We start from the raw sequence: 20,106 nt of genomic DNA, 5'->3' as shown, positions 1-20,106 counted from the left end.
GCGCACGATGACGTAACGCGGACGCCCGTTTTCAAACCTCATTCACGTTTCGGCTCCGTCGCGCGCCCCCCCCGCCCCAACGGCTCGCGGATGCTGTGCGCACGCGCAGTCGCTCGGCACAGCCCTTCTCGCCGAGCGCGCGCTCGCCCCTTTCCCCCGTCCCGCGCCGCCGTGTGGGCGGTGCGCGCGCCCGAGTGGCTCCGGCGGGCGGGGCGGGGCGGGGGCGGTGCCGCGGGAGCAGCGGCAGCAGCGGCCCCGGTGCGCGGCCTCGCCAGCAGCGCGCTGCCTGGTTCCCCTCCGCCTGCCCCTGGGCACGGCTGCAGGCAGCCCTCCTCCCGCCTCCCCCTTCTCTTGCCCGCCGCTCCCTTGCGTGTGAGGTAAACTCGGCGTGTGGCGCCTACGCTGCTGTTGCGTTTCAGGTGAGGGAGGGGGAGAAGGAGAAAGAGAGCGGGGAGGCGCTCACTCCCCTCCCTCCTCAGCGCCGCTCCGGGCGTGGAACCCCGGCGCTCCCCTGCTTCTCTTCTCCCGGCCGGGTAGCGCAGCCCCTTTCCCAAAATGGGCTGCACGCTGAGCGCCGAGGACAAGGCGGCGGTGGAGAGGAGCAAGATGATCGACAGGAACCTGCGGGAGGATGGCGAGAAGGCGGCCAGGGAGGTCAAGCTGCTGCTCTTGGGTAAGGGCTCCCGTGAGGTGCGGGGCTCCCGTGAGGTGCGGGGCTCCCGTGAGGTGCGGGGCTCCCGTGAGGTGCGGGGCTCCCGTGAGGTGCGGGGCTCCCGTGAGGTGCGCTGCGCCCGCCTGCCAGCCCTGAGGTGGAGGGCCCGGCGAGGGCGGGGCAGGTGCCGCCGAGCCCGCTCGCAGCTCCGGTGGCACCCGGGGGTGGCTGAGGGGAGGCCCCGCTCCCTGGGCTCGGCGAGGCGCGGGGATGCCGGCCTGGGGTAACACGGCGGAGGGAGCGCCGCTCTGCCCCGCTGGAGAACGTGCTCATGGCCCCTCGGGAGTTTTCGGGGCAAGGGCGGGGGGGGGGGGGGCACAGCAGCACGGTAACGCAGGTGGGCACCTCGGCTTCTTTCAGGGTGAGAGGCAGGGACGTTCTCGGGAAGCAGCACGCCGTGGTTTGTCCCGGGGCCTTCGCTTAGAGAGGGCCCCAACTTCCACATAAAGGGGATAACGTCTCAAACTTTTGATGTGGATTCTCTATACCTCTGCTCAGAGGAGAGAGATTTTATATTGGAGGGTGTTCGTTCTTAATGTTTCTTGTAGACCCGAACATCTTGGAAACTGTTGCTGTAAGAATAAAGTGCGGAAAGCATCAAAGGAACACAAGGCGAAAACATCGTTTAACTTTGTGTTGTCTTATTTTTGTGCAAGTTGCTTATGTTGCTGAAATCTTGCAATGGGAAGTACAACCTTGATGTGGGTTCTAAATGTATAGTATAGTGACTCCCTATCATAAATCAATATAATACTATCATGTGTTCTTGAGTTTTGCTTACAAGTACTTGAAGCTAGCTTTTTTGTACATTTTAAGTGATGTGTGTAAAAATAAGTAAAATAAGCTGTTTAAAATTACAAGAAAAAAGGAAGCAAGGGTTTTAATTAGAAGTACCTTTTTTGCAGGACTAAAGCTACTGTACAAGAGCTGGATACTGCAAGATTTGCATTGTATTGCTGTTGTAGGGAGTTTTGTAGTATATACTGTATAGCTAAGCCAGACTGGATCCTTCAAATCTGGAGTTAAAAAAACTATTGATTTGCAGCTTTCCTCCTGCTGCCCTTCACCTCCCAGAGCTACAGCTTAAGACAAACTTTTACAATTACTGACCAGTTTCTTACTCTCATTGACACCGATTTTGCTGGATTGCTCATCTACAGTTTTCTATTCACTACAAACACTGTAGTAGACCTCTAAAATGACTTATTTCTGTTGCAAAATTTTAAAATAGCTCCAGAAAGGCACAGGGAACTGTAGAGCTTTCATGTGTAGATGAAGAGATGAAACAAAGCTAGTATGGGAAAAGCAAATGTCCTAAAATGTGTTTATAGGTTTTAAATTTTGCTTGTGAGGGAAACAATTAAGGCTTTCATTTTTGGTTTGCTTTCTAGGAAGTGTTAGGGTTTTGGATGGTAATGTGCCTGTTCCTGTACACTTTTGGACTCCTCAGAATGTTGCATGGAGAGGTTATCCTGTGTGTGATCAGTAGTGATACTGCAGAAGATGTTACTTTCTTCTTTGAAGGTGGTGCCTTGTCTTCTAGCAAGGCATTAAATTATTTTCCAGAATTTTGCTGTTCTGTAAGGAACTTCTTGTACATGTAGTTTGGTAGTTGTCTTCATATCTTTCATCATATTCCGTGGATATGGATAAAGTCCACATTTATAGAAAGATGCTTTAAACTTGAGAATGGGTTATGTCACTGTTTTCAGTTCTTTAATGCTCTTATATCTGTCCTATGTTATGATGTTTTATTTCTCTATTTTAGAAATTCTGTGTTTATAATACTGAAAAGCTTTTGATGAAAATAAGTTTTTTCTGCTATAATCTCATGAGATCTTAGTATATGGAACAAATGCTCAAATACATATGTTTTCTAATCGTGTTCTGAGCTGTAGCTCACTTGGTTTAATATTTCCTCTTTCCATATAAAAAGAGGTGTGAAAACTAGCATGTGAACTTATTTTAGGACCAGTGTTTGAGTCATTATTTAAACAAAAACTACCTAAATGTTTAATGAACTCAAAATGAGGTTTTGTATATACACCCATGGATGCATTTGTTTATTTCACATGTCTGGAAAGAAAATTTTTTCTGTTACTTTTCCCTTTTCCTTGTGACTGTGTCAGATGTCTTAAATGTTATGTGAATGCTTTATCTGATGGTAAAACTATTTAAAGTTACTTCCACTAGAGTCATTTTCTTCTCACTGCTCACTTTCCCAGTTGCTTGTTCAGCCCGTATGTCATAGTTTATAATCTACTCAGTTGTACACCTACATCTATATATGGGCTTGTTCTATTAAAAAGATACTGAAGGAAGGAAAAGTACAAATTGTGGTCTGCTGCCAGGAAAATGCAATGTTTGCAAGGCAGCTAAAATACCTTGCTTATGTAGAAGAAGAGCATGTAGCTGTGTATCTGTTGGCCCAGGAAGACAGATTTATTCCAGCATGTATAAAAGCACCTATATTTTTGTGTGGTGATTGGAGAATCCTACTAGATACTAGGTGAACTACAATGCTCAACTGAGGGAAGGTGTGTTTATAAAATCAATCTATTTCTAGCCTTTAAATTTAGTTTATTCCATTATATGTTTTTCTAACGGTTTTTCTAAAGCAGGAAATTGTAGTGATTTCATTAAGAGATAGATGTGACATTGCTGCATCTAAACCATGACTTTGCGAACAATAAAACTGATTTGGGTGAGATTTATAATTTGTTGTCTCTAGGAAGAAGCAGACATATTTAATGTGTGCAAAATACTGTTGGCCTGGATTATCTACTTTCTTTCATCATATCTTTAAATAGATGCATCATTTTGTACAAATTTGACTGCAACTTGTGCATCAGGTCTTGGGATGAAAATACTAGATTCTGAACATTATCCATGGGCAACAGTATTTTAACCTTGTAATTCGATGCACTTTGATGTTCTATACCAACAGCAAGAGAGAACCTTTTCTGGAAAATTTCTGAGAGCTGTCCTTATTATTAGAAGTAAGCTGAATTTGAGCATACAGTTTGTAAGCCAAATGGAAGATGCCTGTTTATACATGGAATTCGGTGATTTTATTTTTTAAAATCATTAAATAAATTTACTTCTTTCATTTACAACTATTTTCAATCAACGTGTGACAAAGAAATACTTAAATTTCATGGGAACTCAACAAAAAATGTAAGTGCAGTCTAGTATATTGTCCAACACTAGTAATTTAACATAGAAAAGTACTTATCCTGAAGTACTTTAATATTTGTGTCAAGATGTTCCTAAACTTCTGTTTTCTAATTGTTCAAAGGAATATTTTGGTTTATTGTATTTTTTGTTATTTCTTGTAGATAAACTCATATACTTAGCGTGAACGAGATTTTTGAAAAACAATGTATATTTTGGCTAGCTTCCAGCTAGAGAAAGCAGTAGACCCAAGTTGTTTTTCTTTTCCATAGTTCCTCAAATTAACTTCTAGTGTTCAACAAAATTCTGGTGGTGTTTGCAGAATGAATGTAGTTCTACTTATGTTGGGAGATGGTTGTTCTATGTGACTGTGTGTTGCATTAATATACATGATTCAGATCAGGTGTGGATTTGCAAGTACATTTCTGTTGAATTAGCTAAAGCACATAACACTGAATTTATGCCAACTGCAGGAGAACAGGCAGTACCTCATTTAGTAGAAAGCCTTTTGGTATGAGGTTAACTCATCAGGTCTTATGAATACATTCAAACTGGCAGCACGGGTTTATAGGATTGGTGCTTTGTCTTGTGGTATATCACATTCTTCACTTTATAAAGCAAATTCACTGTTCAGGTTCTTAGTGTCTTGAATGAAAAAGGCAATGGATACATCTTAAACATTCTTTAGGAGTGCATCCTGGGATCCAGGAGGCTACAGACCATATATTTGACAACTGTAATTATGCGTCATCTTTCTGGATAATCACGTTTGCAGATTTAAAGTCATTGGATACCGATATACTCATGACCAACAGAACCGCTTTTCCATTCCTGGATAGATCCTTGTGATTCATGTTGGAACACTGGCAGGTTGTGTTCTTAAAGATACCTGTTTTTTAACTTAAGACAGAGTACTGCTCTTAATGTTTTCATTGCAGTTCTTCCTGTTCCTTAAGGCAGTAACTAGAACAATTCTATTCAGTTGCTCTCCTAAATCTTCACATCTCTGAAATCTTTTTCCTGTCTGCTCTTCATTTGTTGCAGACCTGTATCTTTCTGTGTGCTCAGTCAACTGTCTCCCACTGCATACTCATCTTTTCAACAGCATGATCCTCACAGTCCTTGCTAATACCTGCCTTCTCCAGACCTGGCTGCACATTGGTTAAAAAAAAAAACCAACAGTGTTGCTTGTACCATTTCTTCCCTTGTCTTTCCTCCAGAGTGTTGCCTTCCATAGTTGCAGACAAAAGAGACTTTAGAAGTCTGAATTTATGGGAGCTCTCAAAAAAGCCTTATTCTCACAAACAAGTATTGCGCTCTTCAGAGATGTTGACCTCATCTTTATAAGTTATGCCAACCTCATCTAAAACATTTCTGACAAAGTATTTCTTGTGTCACCTTCAGAGACATCTATAGATATTTACAAAGTTCAACTCTTATTTAAAAGGTGTTTTGTGATACTTAAAATAAATGTTAAAAGTGTGTTTTTTTTTTTTTCTTGTTTGTCTTGTCTGTCTGCCACCTCTACCCTGCACCCAACTTTATCTGCCTGCTTAGATTTTGCAACAGTTCTGAACTAGGAGCTCTCTTGCATTTTGATATGGTACAATTGGACCCTGGCAATCAGGGTGTTATTTATGTGGACTTCTATATCTGACTTTTTAGTTAAGTCAGTGAAATCCTCAAGCCTTTGTACTAAATACAACAATAATTTCAAACAACAAAGTCAAAATTACTATATTCAGCTAGCCTAATAATCCCTCTTTTGTGAAGTAGGGCTCATGGATATACAGAAAACACAGCCGCTTGGTTACGGTTGTGATTGTAGAATTACTGTTTGGGTTGTTTTATGCTTGTTTCTTTCTATTTGACTGTTGGAGTATTATAAAAACATCATAATAATGCTCTTTAATGTGTGTACAGACTTTGCTGGCGTACAAATTTTTAGTCATTTCAGGTCATTATTTCAAATCTTCATTTTGCAGGTTTCTTTATAAAGTCACCGTTTATGATTGTATCATGATTTTAACTCTTTAATGTTTCTAGGAAAAAATCTGCTTCAGTACATCTTGTTTTAGGAAGGGCCAAAGAGAAACAGTACATTTTTGTACTATGTCATAATACCAGTCATAGCAACTTTGCTTTTTTGTCTCTTGATTAAAAAGTGTAGTTATGGATATATTGAAGGTGCTTTAACTTATCTTTTGCATCAGGCACTACAGCTTTTAAAAAATATTTAAGAGTTTAAAAAAAAAATTAAACTTAAGAATTAATTTTTCTTCAAGTTGTCTTTTAAAAACAATGTAATGTGTCCTTTTTTGTTGTTGTTGTTGTTTGGGTTTGGGTTTTTTTTGTTTTTTCTCCTCTTCCCCCACCTCTCCTGAATTAGAGACCAAAAAAGCTCTGGTAAGGTATCTTTTGGTAAGCCATTCACTCCCAGCATCAGTGGTGCTTCAAGACTATACATAAGTTCTGTAATACACTGATTTAATTTTTCTTCCTACTTTTTCTGTCAGCACAGTTTATTTTATCATAATTGTGCTAATATGACAGTTTACTTCAGTCTTATAAATTATATTACTGAAATGGTTGTGTATTTAAGCTAACCTCCTTTTGTGAAGTTATTTTTAACTCACTTCAGAACTGAAGTTTACAGTATAGCTCCTTTCGTAGTTGTGTTGGCACAACTTGAACTTGGGCTTTGTGCTATTAAAGACTTAGGCAGCACTGATTTGTATAATCATATTGCCAAAGTGGATTGTTCTTTTGCTGCCACGTTTTACCCTTTAGTTGTTTTGGTTCTCTGAGAAGGAAGAATTGGGTAGTCGGCACATCATAAAGTCTGGCTAAATATTTTGAAACCAAGCGATGAGTTTGGCTTCAGAGGGCATGAAATTTTGAAGTGAGTTTTGCTGCTGAGCTTGGCGGATGTCTGCACTGTTTCCTGTAGTACACTATCTGGCAAATGTCAAGGTAGAAAACTGGAAGTAGAAAAGAGATAATTAAGATGTTAAGAGTGAAGTTTTTCTGCGATGGAAACACAGAAATAAAAGGTCTGAACTGACTCGATAATTAGCTATTAAAAGTTATTGTATATGATATGTATAGGAGAACCGGCATTGATGAAACTTGCTATTCTGAGGTTGAGTCTTAGTCATTGTCCAGTTTTACTGAGATCAGCTGTCCTATTTATTGCCTTTGTTTGCTCAGTGTCCTACTCTTATCTCAGGCTTTGTGTAAATTGCTGTTTTGTTATTTTGTAAATGGAACTTATTTGGCTGCACCTGAGAGATTCTTTATCTGAAAAGTATTTAAGCTGGTAAGGTATACAGAGAGCAGCTGGAAAAATCAGAACTTTGAACTTGAGTGTCCCTGTTTTGAGTGACTATTCAGAAAAAGGCAGTTTTTGAAGTGGCTCAACATAGTGACATTTCTGAGGGGAAGGATAATTAAGATATTAAAATGTATTAGATGATTAAGACAATCTGTTTTTGCTAAGACACTTTTTGTACTAGTGTCCTGGTTTTGTTTGGGGTAGAGTTAATTTTCTTCTTAGTAGCTGGTATAGTGCTGTGGTTTGGATTTAGAATGAGAATGACATTGATAACACACTGATGTTTCGGTTGTTGTTAAGCAGTCAAGGACTTCTCAACTTCTCATGGCCTGCCAGGTGCACAAGAAGCTGGGAGGGGACACAGCCAGGGGAGCTGACCCCAACTGGCCAAAGGGATATTCCATACCATGTGACATCATACTCAGTATATATTTTAAGGGGAGATGAAGGAAGGGAGGGATGTCTGGAGTGATGGCATTTGTCTTCCCAAGTAACTGTTGTGTGTGATGGAACCCTGCTGTCCTGGAGGTGGCTGAACACCTGCCTAACCATGGGAAGTAATGAACGAATCCCTTGTTTTCCTTTGCTTGTGTGCATGGCTTTTGCTTTACCTGTTAAACTGTCTCTTATTTCAACCCACAAGTTTTCTGACTTTTACCCTTCTGATTCTCTCCCCCATCCTACTGGTGGGGGGTGAGTGAGTGTCTGTGTGAGGCTTAGTTGCTGGCTGGGGTTAAACCATTACAACTAGGAATGTATGCCTTTGCAGTGAAATATTTGAACTAATTTCTTCTTAATGCTGAATGTATTTTGTTCTCCTTGTCCATTGAGTATGAGCAGACAAGACAAAATAACTTTTTTTTTTTTTTTAATGAGAATCAGGGTGGGAAATGAAGGAAGGTTATGATGTCATAGACTAATTATCCATGTTTGTGACTGCTCAAAACCCTTTCACAGTGTAGCTGTTAGAAGTGTTAGTTAGAGTTGTGGATTTGGAAGATGTTGCCCATCATCATGGCTTTGCCCTTGGAATTTGCAAAGCTGTGGAGCCAGCTTCAAAATCTCTGGAATTATCTATAGCTTGAATATGTAACAGGAGGTAAAGTATCATTTATCTGTTTATGCTGTCCCAACAAAATGGCCTAAAAGTCACCTAGTGTTGCAATAGCCATATGCATTATTCCTTGATTTGAAAGTGTGTTAACTGTTCAGGTCAAATTCTGACTTTGTTTCATTTTGCTTTAATTGATGGCCAGCCACTTCCTTGAAAACTGTATTTCTGTGTGATTTTTTTTTTTTTAATTTATTTTGATGTTATTCTTTCAGGATCTCAACTGATGGGGGTAATTGACATAGAGCATTTAAGAATCAATTCTTTAAATAAGAGATTTGTTAAGTGTATGGTAGGCAAATAAATTGCTTTCCTTCCTTTGGTAATTGAAAGGTCATTGAAGCTCTGAGTAACACTATTTCTTGTATGTTTAGGTATCAGCTTAGTATATCAAGTAGCGGTGTTAACAAGTATCTATATGTTTATATGGGTGCTATGTATTTATATTTAGAGATGCATGTAAACTGCAATATTATATGTACCCATATAAATTGATACTGAAATTAGAAAATACTTTTTGTAAAGCTACTTATTTAAAGAAATCAATAGTTTTTGAATATACAGTGCTTCAATTTATGAAATAAACTGTACCTCATTACTTCTTTGTATATACTTTTTAGAAATGTAGTATTGCATTTGAAATGTGTAATATACTTAGCAAAGGTACCTGATTAAATCTTCAGTGCAATATAACAGTATCTAGGCAACCAGAATGGACAGGAAGTCTTTACAATCATTGCTCTAAACAGATTGCTTTTAGAGAAGAAATCAATGTACTGTAATGAAAATACCTCTTCAAGCTGTGAAGCAGTTTATGACTTTTAGTATCTTCTAAAGTTTAATATAGTCTGTTTCTTGAAAAGAAAATACTGTTGGAATCAAATGGTTACCTGTATCCCCTCTTCCTTTTGCAAAGTTGATAAAACAATTTATTGCATACAACATGCTGGTGCTTGTGTGTGGTATGTGGGGGTTGTTTTCTTTCTTTTTTTTTTTTTTCTTTTTTTGTGGATGAAGCTGTTGTAGTTGTTTAGCTTATAATGAAATTTGTTACCCATCACAATCGTAAGGATGTTATGTATATCTGGGGTTTTTTAATAGTTTCCAGTAAAACAGAAGAGGTTCTTGCCTACTTTCTAAATCCATATCAGAATGCTGGAAACAAGCAGTGCATGTGGTCTAATAAGCAATTGAGCTGTTCTAGAAGCCCTGGGCTGCTAAAAAGGAAAGTGTTCTTACAGCGTGGCACTTCTAAAAGCTTAATGCAATTTTGTGCTGGTTTAATAGTCAAATTGACTGACCTGTTTGGACTTAGTTTGCTGCTAGAATGGTCCATTTAACTGATATTTCATAATGGACAGGTGAAGACCTGAATAAAAGCACGATGGGGAGCAGAGATAAATGCTTTATGCAAGTGGAGTAGTGGAAATGCATAGCAGTGGGTGGAGGGGAAAATGGGTGCAGAACAGGATTCTGTCAATTTCTGCATTTTTGTGTCACAGTTTACCACAGAATCAGATTAGGAACAATGTGAAATTGTGTTCACCTGCGAGGTCCAGTTGGTAGACATGTTAAACTCTATTCAAAACCCACTTTTGTGAAAGCCTTATTGCTGGAAAAAGAGATGGTGCCAGTCTTTCTCAAGGAGTGTGTTGCTTTGTCTTGATTAGAAAATGGAGGTAGGAGTTTATTTTAATTTTAAGCCCAAGGAGTCTCAGACTTAGGTTTCTTTATGCTAGTCTAATTTATAAGTCATAGTCTTGGCTCAAAAGAGTCCTCTTCTACCTAGCACTTTGTGAAGAATGCAAGATGGTAGTGGACAAGCAGCATAACTACCAGCTCAGTGTCCAAAGAGTAAAGAGAACAGAGATATTAGTCTCTGGTTAAAACAGTGAAGTTGTAGTAATATTATAAACAGAATACATTGCAATTGTAGTATTGGAATGCAATTTTAAAACTTGATATGACTAGAGATAAATGTCTTGCAATAACAAAATTGGGAATAAACAAGACAAGTGCCTTCAGTATTTGTAGATTTTATTTAGTTAAATGTTATTTTGAATGCTCATTGATGTCAGAATCTACCAGTGATGTACTGTATAAGAGTGGTCTGACAGTAAGCTTCTAAGTCTCATATAAGTGTTGTCTGTGTTCTTGATGGGTTAAATATGTCTTGAAGTGTTTTGAAAGTAGATTGCTCAGCTGTATGCAGATTCAGTTACTGATCCTTAATAAATCCAATAAACTCTTAGCAAAACCATTATATGCTTTCTAAAGCTCTTAATGACATTGACAGAGATTCCTTCTAATATGCTTTAGTACCTCAGTGTTCGCTAGCAAAGGCTGTCATTTAATTCCTAGATGAGAGACTGCTTAGGTTATTTTCTCTGTGCTGATCTGGAACATAGTACCTTTTGGGGTTAGATTAGATCAGGCTTTGACAACATACTTGTTTGAGGCCTAACAGTCTGCTTTTTATGTAGGTATCTTATTCCTTCCTTCTGGGCTTATTGGGTGCAACTGCCTGTTTGAATGCACTAAAATTTTTATATGCGTCAAAGCTTTCTCAGCTTAATTTTTGACCAGTTAAATACACAGTCTGTTTAAACAGCAAAAACCAGATTTTTTTTCTAGTACTGTTAACCACAAATAATATTCTGCTTATAGGTAACTTTGTGTGGAAAATGCATGTGCATGTAACAAAAGAATATAGTTGAGTATACACATGAATATTCTTTTCTGATTCAAATACAAATAAGAGTTCTAAAGATGTTTGCTTTTGAAAAAGATCAGTCTGGGTGGCTAGATTGTTTCATTTAACACTTCAGTCTGTGTCACTTTGTAAGTCCTTAAAAATTTTTGGTGGAGGTGGAGACCTTTTTGCAATGAATTTAGGTCACCTATCAATGTGCTTATTCTTCCTATTTTTGTGGGTGTTAGTCCTCAAGCTACAAGATGAAAAACACTGTTAAGTTAGACATGGATGAAGACTGAGAATTAATGTGAACTGAAGTTTATTGTGCTACTTTTACAATAGTGGACTAACTTGTAGTATAACTGCATTTGCCCTGGCATAAACTTTTACAGTACACATTTATTTCATTTGCAAATAGTGCCTTGGTGTTACAAGTAGAGCTTTGAATAAAATCAGTTGAGATTTGTGTAAGATCTATTTCCTGTTTTGCTAGGAACACACACATTTTGCTTTCTGATTTTTCCCAACTCTTTGTATAGTTATGTCGTAACATGAAATAGCAGGGACAGTCAAATCTGCCCCAATTGTAGATAATACAACAGTGGTGTTGTTCTGAATTGCCCGTGGATCCTCGGATAGAAATATGCTGTGAATTTCAAGTTCTGTTGTTGTATCTTTCCACTGGAATAACCTGCATAAAGTATGCCTCTGTTGCAGTGGGGAATTTTTTGTAAAGTATATTTGATTGTGATTGATAATGGTCTGCTTAGAAGTAAAAATTCTCACTGGTATCTCAGTCACTGAACCTACAGTCATTGCCCACTGTATTTATAGCTCAGTGAAAAGTAAAAGGTCATGAAGGCCAGCCACACCGTCAGGAAAAATGTCAGGGCACTCTGGATTTCTAGAGGTTTATTAGATATATAATTGGAAGGTCTGGATGAGATATGCTTTACTCTGTTGGCAGAAATTGATAATAACTGTCTTGGTAAGAGTGTAAGGAGGTGGTTCTCTCTGGAGCACACAGCATTTATCTCTTGTAGTGTGGTCGTATACAATATCCACTCAAACTCATGTTTTGGAAAATCTTTAATGTTCTTTCATACTATAATTTCAAATTATGTAGTAATTGTTTCTGAGCCTACTACTATGTAAGGAATAGGAGAACCACTTTACTTTTTTTAAGTAACAAATTTAAATATTATTTTAATTTTGAAGAGAAGATCAGTTATTTGCTATTAACGAAGTTCCATTAGAAGCACTAACAAGTTTCTGGACTTTGAATTTTGAAGAGATTCTCAGATCTTTTAGAGCACTGGAGGCTGGCCACTGATACATTTGTGTAGTCAACTGATAGTCTTACTAAGCTGCTATCAGCATCAATGTGTTGGTTAAACCTGGAGCCACACACATTGTAGCTGCTGGTGATGTGGCATATAGTTGTCAGGCAGCAAACATGATTACTATGTGGTTTTCATGTCTAAATGTGCATCCATTCCCTTATTTAGTTTCTGACATAAGAGGTTTATTTCCACAACTTTGAGTCTCAGCTTGTCACAGTCGTGCTGGGTTTGGCATCTCACACAAAGGAAGCTGTGCCTATATCTTAATTGAAGTACATGCTTCAGATTTTAAAGTACAATGGAACTGCCCCTCTGTAAGGCAATTATACTGTGTAAGAGATCTCTTGTACCTTCTCAAGAGATACACATTGAGATACATATTTTTTTGAAGTAGATTCAATTCACAGGTACCATATTTCCTTTGGAATGTTTCACAGAGTTTCTGAAATGTGACACTTGGGATTGTATTGAGTCTTTCCTTCATAGTGAGACAATGAGTCCACAGTATGATTATGATGTAAGTGATGCACATAACGGTAAAAGGTTCCTACTATATAGCAATAGTTGCACAGCCAGTAATTTGAAACAGTTGAGGAATATAAATATAAGAACAGTTTTGAAGAGCTAGCTATTATTTGTATTCAGAAGCTGCACACATTTGAGTGTGTTGTATGTAAAATTGCACATAACAAAAAATTTCTGCTGAGGTGTCATGCATTAAATTCTAAGCAAAAATGAAATTTCATAAAACCTTTGTCATAAAAAAATATTAAGCACTAATATAAATTTTGAAATAGCTGGTAACTTAATACTTCTGGAGATAAAGATGCGAATAAAAGTTACCTTACTGTTTGCAAAATGGGGTGTGTGCTCATTTCACCATAAGCTTTATTTTTTTAGAATTTATTGAGTTCCAGAGGTTATATTGAATATAACACCATACTTTTTCTTAGTTGTTTCAATGCTAAACCAATACAGTCTTTATCACTTGCTCATGTGTTTACTGTAATAATAGCCTAGGTATCTATGAAACTTAAAGCAGTTTATTGGAGGTCTATGTCTAAATAAACACACAGGATGCTAACAGAAGTTAATATGCGATTGCTTCTTGTGGTAACATGTTATATTAATGTTTTCTTAAATTATGTTTTATATATCATATATAGACCACTTTGTACACTGTTGATTTCAAGCATCTACTAAGAGTAATACTGAAGACCTAGGAAAGAAATGATTAGTTGTAATTAGTTTTTGATTTGTTAGGTAATTTACAAAAGCAACAATTGCTTACAGGCTTAAGTGGTGCTGCTTCTGTAGAATTAAGCCAGCATGCAGCTACCAAAACCTTGCAAATGATCTCAGATCCTTTATCTGAGTCAATGTCGTTGTTCTAAAATCTGTCACTCCTGTGGTTTCAACCAGTGATATAATCTGGGATTCACACTCTGTTACTACAAGGCTAAATTACTAAAATATTTTCTTCCTGTTACTACTCACACAGTTTCTTTCTGAACTCTTTCAAAGTTTCCTAGCACATTCAAATTCCGGTAGCTACAGAAATTCCAAGACTAATGCCACTTTATGAGTACTGTCAGCCTTTGGTTGACTACATGAAAACAGTTGGGAAGGGCAAAAGGAACATAAACTCAGTCAGTGGCAGCAGCTGCTCCATAATTAGAAGAATACAAGATGATGATGATGATAAGCTCCTGGGTGTCTTCAAACAGGGGGAATGGGGACACAAGACAGGAGAGAGGAAATAACTAAGGTCTGACAGAAGACTGGATAGGAGTGTTGCAAGAACTGGACTTTAAGTGAATCCAACAAGGGACAAGTCAATGTGTTTTGCTTTTAAATTTCACGTGTGTGTGTGGTTTAGTTAATCTGGTGCAAGTCTCCTGTTTTACAGTCTGAAAAGCTGACAAGCATCCATTAAAAGTTTTATATGTCCATACTTGTACTCTCTTCTGGCAACATAAAAGACTATTCTACTTGTTTGTGGGTTCTGTTGTTTTGTCTGACTTAGATGGTGGTTCAAAGCCAGCCCTGTCAACTCTTCAGTTTTCATCTTACTCTTCTCTTAATCTAGTTGTGTTGTGGTGGATTTTTGGGGGTTTTTTTGTGTGTGTGTGTGGTGTGTTGGTGGTGTTGGTGGTGTTGGTGGTGTTGGTGGTGTTGGTGGTGTTGGTGGTGTTGGTGGTGTTGGTGGTGTTGGTGGTGTTGGTGGTGTTGGTGGTGTTGGTGGTGGTGGTGGTGGTGGTGGTGGTGGTGGTGGTGGTGGTGGTGGTGGTGGTGGTGGTGGTGGTGGTGGTGGTGGTGGTGGTGGTGGTGGTGGTGGTGGTGGTGGTTGTGTGGGTTGTTGTTGTGGTTGTTGTGGAGGTTGTGGAGGTTGTTGTGGTGGTTGTGTGGGTTGTGGTGGTGGTGGTGGTTGTGTGGGTTGTGGTGGTGGTGGTGGTGGTTGTGTGGGTTGTGGTGGTGGTGGTGGTGGTTGTGTGGGTTGTGGTGGTGGTGGTGGTGGTTGTGTGGGTTGTGGTGGTGGTGGTGGTGGTTGTGTGGGTTGTGGTGGTGGTGGTTGTGTGGGTTGTGGTGGTGGTGTTTGTGTGGTTCGTGGTGGTGGTGGTGGTGTTTGTGTGGTTCGTTGTGGTGGTGGTGGTGTTTGTGTGGTTCGTTGTGGTGGTGGTGGTGGTGGTGGTGTTTGTGTGGTTCGTTGTGGTGGTGGTGGTGGTGGTGTTTGTGTGGTTCGTTGTGGTGGTGGTGGTGGTGGTGGTGTTTGTGTGGTTCGTGGTGGTGGTGGTGGTGGTGGTGGTGTGGTTCGTTGTGGTGGTGGTGGTGGTGGTGGTGTTGGTGGTGTGGTTCGTTGTGGTGGTGGTGGTGGTGGTGGTGTTGGTGGTGTGGTTCGTTGTGGTGGTGGTGGTGGTGGTGGTGGTGTGGTTCGTTGTGGTGGTGGTGGTGGTGGTGGTGGTGGTGGTGTGGTTCGTTGTGGTGGTGGTGGTGGTGGTGGTGGTGGTGGTGTGGTTCGTTGTGGTGGTGGTGGTGGTGGTGGTGGTGGTGGTGTGGTTCGTTGTGGTGGTGGTGGTGGTGGTGGTGGTGGTGGTGTGGTTCGTGGTGGTGGTGGTGGTGGTGGTGTTTGTGTGGTTCGTGGTGGTGGTGGTGGTGGTGGTGTGGTTCGTGGTGGTGGTGGTGGTGGTGGTGGTGGTGTGGTTCGTGGTGGTGGTGGTGGTGGTGGTGGTGGTGTGGTTCGTGGTGGTGGTGGTGGTGGTGGTGTGGTTCGTGGTGGTGGTGGTGGTGGTGGTGGTGTTTGTGTGGTTCGTGGTGGTGGTGGTGGTGTTTGTGTGGTTCGTGGTGGTGGTGGTGGTGGTGGTGTTTGTGTGGTTCGTGGTGGTGGTGGTGGTGGTGGTGTTTGTGTGGTTCGTGGTGGTGGTGGTGGTGGTGGTGTTTGTGTGGTTCGTGGTGGTGGTGGTGGTGGTGGTGGTGTTTGTGTGGTTCGTGGTGGTGGTGGTGGTGGTGGTGTTTGTGTGGTTCGTGGTGGTGGTGGTGGTGGTGTTTGTGTGGTTCGTGGTGGTGGTGGTGGTGGTGGTGTTTGTGTGGTTCGTGGTGGTGGTGGTGGTGGTGGTGTTTGTGTGGTTCGTGGTGGTGGTGGTGGTGTTTGTGTGGTTCGTGGTGGTGGTGGTGGTGGTGGTGGTGTTTGTGTGGTTCGTGGTGGTGGTGGTGGTGGTGTTTGTGTGGTTCGTGGTGGTGGTGGTGGTGGTGGTGTTTGTGTGGTTCGTGGTGGTGGTGGTGGTGGTGGTGTTTGTGTGGTTCGTGGTGGTGGTGGTGGTGGTGGTGGTTGTGTGGTTCGTGGTGGTGGTGGTGGTGGTGGTGGTTGTGTGGTTCGTGGTGGTGGTGGTGGTGGTGGTGGTTGTGTGGTTCGTGGTGGTGGTGGTGGTGGTGGTGGTTGTGTGGTTCGTGGTGGTGGTGGTGGTGGTGGTGGTTGTGTGGTTCGTGGTGGTGGTGGTGGTGGTGGTGGTTGTGTGGTTCGTGGTGGTGGTGGTGGTGGTGGTGGTTGTGTGGTTTGTTGTTTTTTTTTTTTTTGTGTATGGGTTGTTTTTGTTTCGTTTTGTTTTGTTTTTTCCTGTGTGTGGTGGTGCTTTATTGTTTTGTTTTGTGGTGTGTTTTTTTTCTCTCTGAAATCTAGTCCACAATTTTTTCAGTGTTAGTGTTATATTTGTGCTATTAGGAATTGTTGTACTTAACACTTGGTTTCTTCCAAAGAGGGATACTGTGAACTTTGGGAAGTTTGTGTTGCTTTGTATTTTGGTATTTGATTAATTTCTTTAGTAAGCAATGAGCAAGTGCTTCACAAGCTAGAAATCTTGCTGTTAAGATCTCTGAGCTTACAAACAACAGTTTCTGTGCTTGTATGCATAAAGCATTTGTTTCAGAAATTTGTAGTTCTGGAATGCTTGCTATGTAGGCAGTGTGTGGGATAATAAATCATGAGATGCTATGAGTAGTTTAAAGTAATATTTCTGCTGACCTGTTATTTTAAATCAAATTATAAAATGCTTATTTAAATTCTTTTTAAACACAGACTTTCTCCATTTGGAAAGTAAAAGAATATTGAATCTGTCTAAAATGATGTTTGCTACAATTTCTTGGTAGTGAGTCATAGGCTCATAGAATCATTTAGGTTAGCAAAGACCCTTAAAATCATAGTGTACAACCTAGTCTGTCTTGTTAATATTTTTTTTAGAAAGTTCTTGTGTTATTGGCCAAGTAGGAGCTTAGAGAATCAAATATTGCTTTAGCTGTTTCTTAAATTTATTTCACCTTTGCTACCCCTACTTTGTTCCTTCAGAGTGCTATATGCAAGGTTGATCTGTTACATGTTTTTTTTGGTTGTTTTTTTTAACATGAAGATGCATTGATTTATTTCTTTCTATTTCCAGAGTTAAAGATTGGCTCTTAAAGAAAAAAATTAATAGAAATTTAATACCTCTTATTTAGCTGAGATTGAGATGCTGTGGATGGTGCTGCAGGGTTAGTCATAGACCTGGGTTTATGTTCTAGATAGGAATTCACTAAGTGCGATCACAGCTCATGCTGGATCCAGGTAAAAGGCTGCCTTGGATAGCAGCAATACTAGTTGTGGAGGTATTGACATATGAAGGTAGAGCCTGATTATTAAACTTTGAGGCAGAAGACCATTCAGATTACAGTAGATTCCATGGGGGAAAACATGGTTCTGTTGTTTTCTGTGTGAAATTTTGCTGATAAGTTGGAGATGCTTCACTTCCACACTTTGTCAGTCTGTACAATGAAGCATAAGGATCCACTTGCTTTCTGTCAAGCAGATGTAATAAGACTGTTAGACTTAGTTGAAGTTATATTCCTACTGAACTATATTAATAAAAGCTTTATAATTCTGTGTTTCAGGTTGGGTTTTCATAGAAAGTGTTGCTCCATATTTTTTTTTGTTTGTAATGGGTGCACAAAGGACACAAAGTGTGTAAAAGAGACAAAAATACTTATCAGTTATTAAAATTTTCCTTTGTCCAGCTGTTGACCTAATAGTTAGTTTAGACTTTCATTTAAAACTAAGCAAACAAAATAAAAAAAAAAAATTGGAACAGATACCCTGCTGTTTACCTAATCTGAGCAGCACTGTCATGACTTTCTATTATTTTTTTCACATTGTATCTAAATAGCGAGCCAATAAGACTGTTCAAGTTATTGGCAGTAGTGAAGCTGAAATCAAGTTATGACACTTAAGAAGTAGGCAATAAATAGCATCCTATACTAGATGATTGAGAAATATACAATCAAGTCTGTCTAAATTTGGGTAGGGTTTGGTTGTGACAGTACAGCTAGCTCTGAAATTTTATATGCAGCTGTCACATGAAATATTTAATACTGCTTCTGTCTAAAACTTTCTAAAAGAGTTCTCATTTTGCTGTATGGACAACTTATTCACACTGAGATAAGGAAGGAAATTTTACAAATACTTATATCAGAAAACCTGGTTGAGCTCTGCATTCGGGAGTGCAAAAAAAATGAATCTCCTTTCAGTATTGGGACCATACGATGTAATTTATCAGAGTGAAAGTAAATTACATCCATTGGTGTCCTTCATCCCAAAAACCAGCTCTATCCTCTTGAAAAGTTATCAAGTTAGGCACTTTGTAAATCCATGCTGGCAATTCCCAGTAACCTTTTTTTTGTTCGTGTGTCTGGAAATGACTTCCAGCGGTATTTGCTGTATAATTAGTCTGAGGATCAAGGTGAGGCTGATTGTCCCATAACGCCTCAGGTTCCCCTTTTTGTCCTTTTTTGAAGATGAATACAGCCTTATTCAATGGCTTCCTGTAGTCACAGTGACCTCTAAAGAAGAGCGATTTCTTTGGTTGTGTTGGAATTGGACAACTGGTCATCTGTTTGCATAAGAAACACCTGTAGGCTGTGTGGAGATTATACTCAGTTCTGTAAAACCATATTGAGAAAGAGGGAATGTAAGAGGGAAAATTCAGCATAAGTCACAGGCAAGCTGGGAGAGTGCTGTCTAAAGGAAGTCGATCACAGCTCTAGGAGTTCCATAATTTTTTGGAGAAAGAAGCAGACTAAAGAAAGTGAGAGTAAACTAAGGTTGTTGAGACAGCAAATCCTGCATTTTTTTTTCCCTGTATGCTGACAGCCATACTAATTATTTTTGTAAGCTTTGTATTTTAACATAGTATGCTGTCGTGGGTTTTTTTGTTTTTATTTTTTAATTTGTTAAGCATCGAGAATGGTATGGGCATGTCTGGAAAACCTCATGCAAAAAGCAGTCTGTCTATTGGTTTATTCTTGCAAGGGCTTGGTTACAAGGACTGGAACCACGAAGAGTTTGAACCTGTTCATTTGCAACACTGAAGACTATTGATACAGCGTGTAGATCTTAAAAAGGTGGTTTTTGATTAGGTGTTGATTAAAAAGGCAGTTAGAAGAACTGAGATTCAGACCTCTTTGAAGGTGAACAACTGGTGATCTGTTTGCATTAGAAATACCAGCAGACTGGGTAAAGATTATGGTCACTTCTGTAAACAGAAAAGCAGATTTTTTTTTTTTTAGAACTGAATGATCTGTTCTTAAAATATTTTGATTTTGAATCTTCCACCTTGGCACTTACATTTTGATATTAAAGCTTGATTTGTAACAAATAAACATTTAATTGTTAAAGGTTTTTAAATTGGTTAGATATTTGCAGTTTAGAAACGAAATGTGACTTTATTAATAAAACTAATGAATTTTCACACATCTATTTTTCAGGAGCTGGTGAATCAGGGAAAAGCACGATCGTGAAACAAATGAAGTAAGTATGATGGAATACTATGATAGAGGGTTGGATTTCGTTGTTGTTTTTTTTTTTTTTTAATTTGAATAGAGAATTTGTTGTGTGTTTTTTTTTTTTTTTTTTTTGTTCTGTAGGATTATCCATGAAGCTGGTTATTCAGAAGATGAATGTAAACAGTACAAAGCTGTTGTCTACAGTAACACCATTCAGTCCATTATTGCTATCATTAGAGCAATGGGGAGGTTGAAGATAGACTTTGGTGATCCAACCAGGGCTGTGAGTATTGAAGTACACACACAGATATACAGCTGAAATATCCATTAATTTTCAGTTTTTATCTGTTACTATTTCCTGAAGAAATCCCTTGATATCCAAAACATCATCTTTGTAGGATACAAAGTTTGATTGAAAACTAAATGTCATTGGTT

At 39.6% G+C, this 20,106-nt stretch overlaps 1 protein-coding gene across 2 annotated transcripts in view; it reads left to right on the top strand.

Annotated features, from left to right (window-relative positions):
* The first annotated feature begins 243 nt into the window (after nucleotides 1-243).
* Nucleotides 244-20,106, top strand: part of GNAI1 (G protein subunit alpha i1) — a 34,147-nt gene continuing 14,284 nt past the window's right edge. For both annotated transcript variants that reach the window (XM_082069035.1, XM_082069034.1), the window contains exons 1-3: nucleotides 244-673; nucleotides 19,654-19,696; nucleotides 19,813-19,954. In XM_082069035.1, the coding sequence (XP_081925161.1) occupies nucleotides 556-673; nucleotides 19,654-19,696; nucleotides 19,813-19,954 (303 nt within the window). In that variant the 5' untranslated portion in view covers nucleotides 244-555. The remainder of the gene's footprint in view (nucleotides 674-19,653; nucleotides 19,697-19,812; nucleotides 19,955-20,106) is intronic.

Source organism: Streptopelia decaocto (genome assembly GCF_964273445.1).
Source record: "Streptopelia decaocto genome assembly, chromosome: 1".
In the NCBI taxonomy this organism is placed as follows: Eukaryota; Metazoa; Chordata; class Aves; order Columbiformes; family Columbidae; genus Streptopelia; species Streptopelia decaocto.
This window is presented reverse-complemented; position numbering and strand designations above follow the sequence as displayed.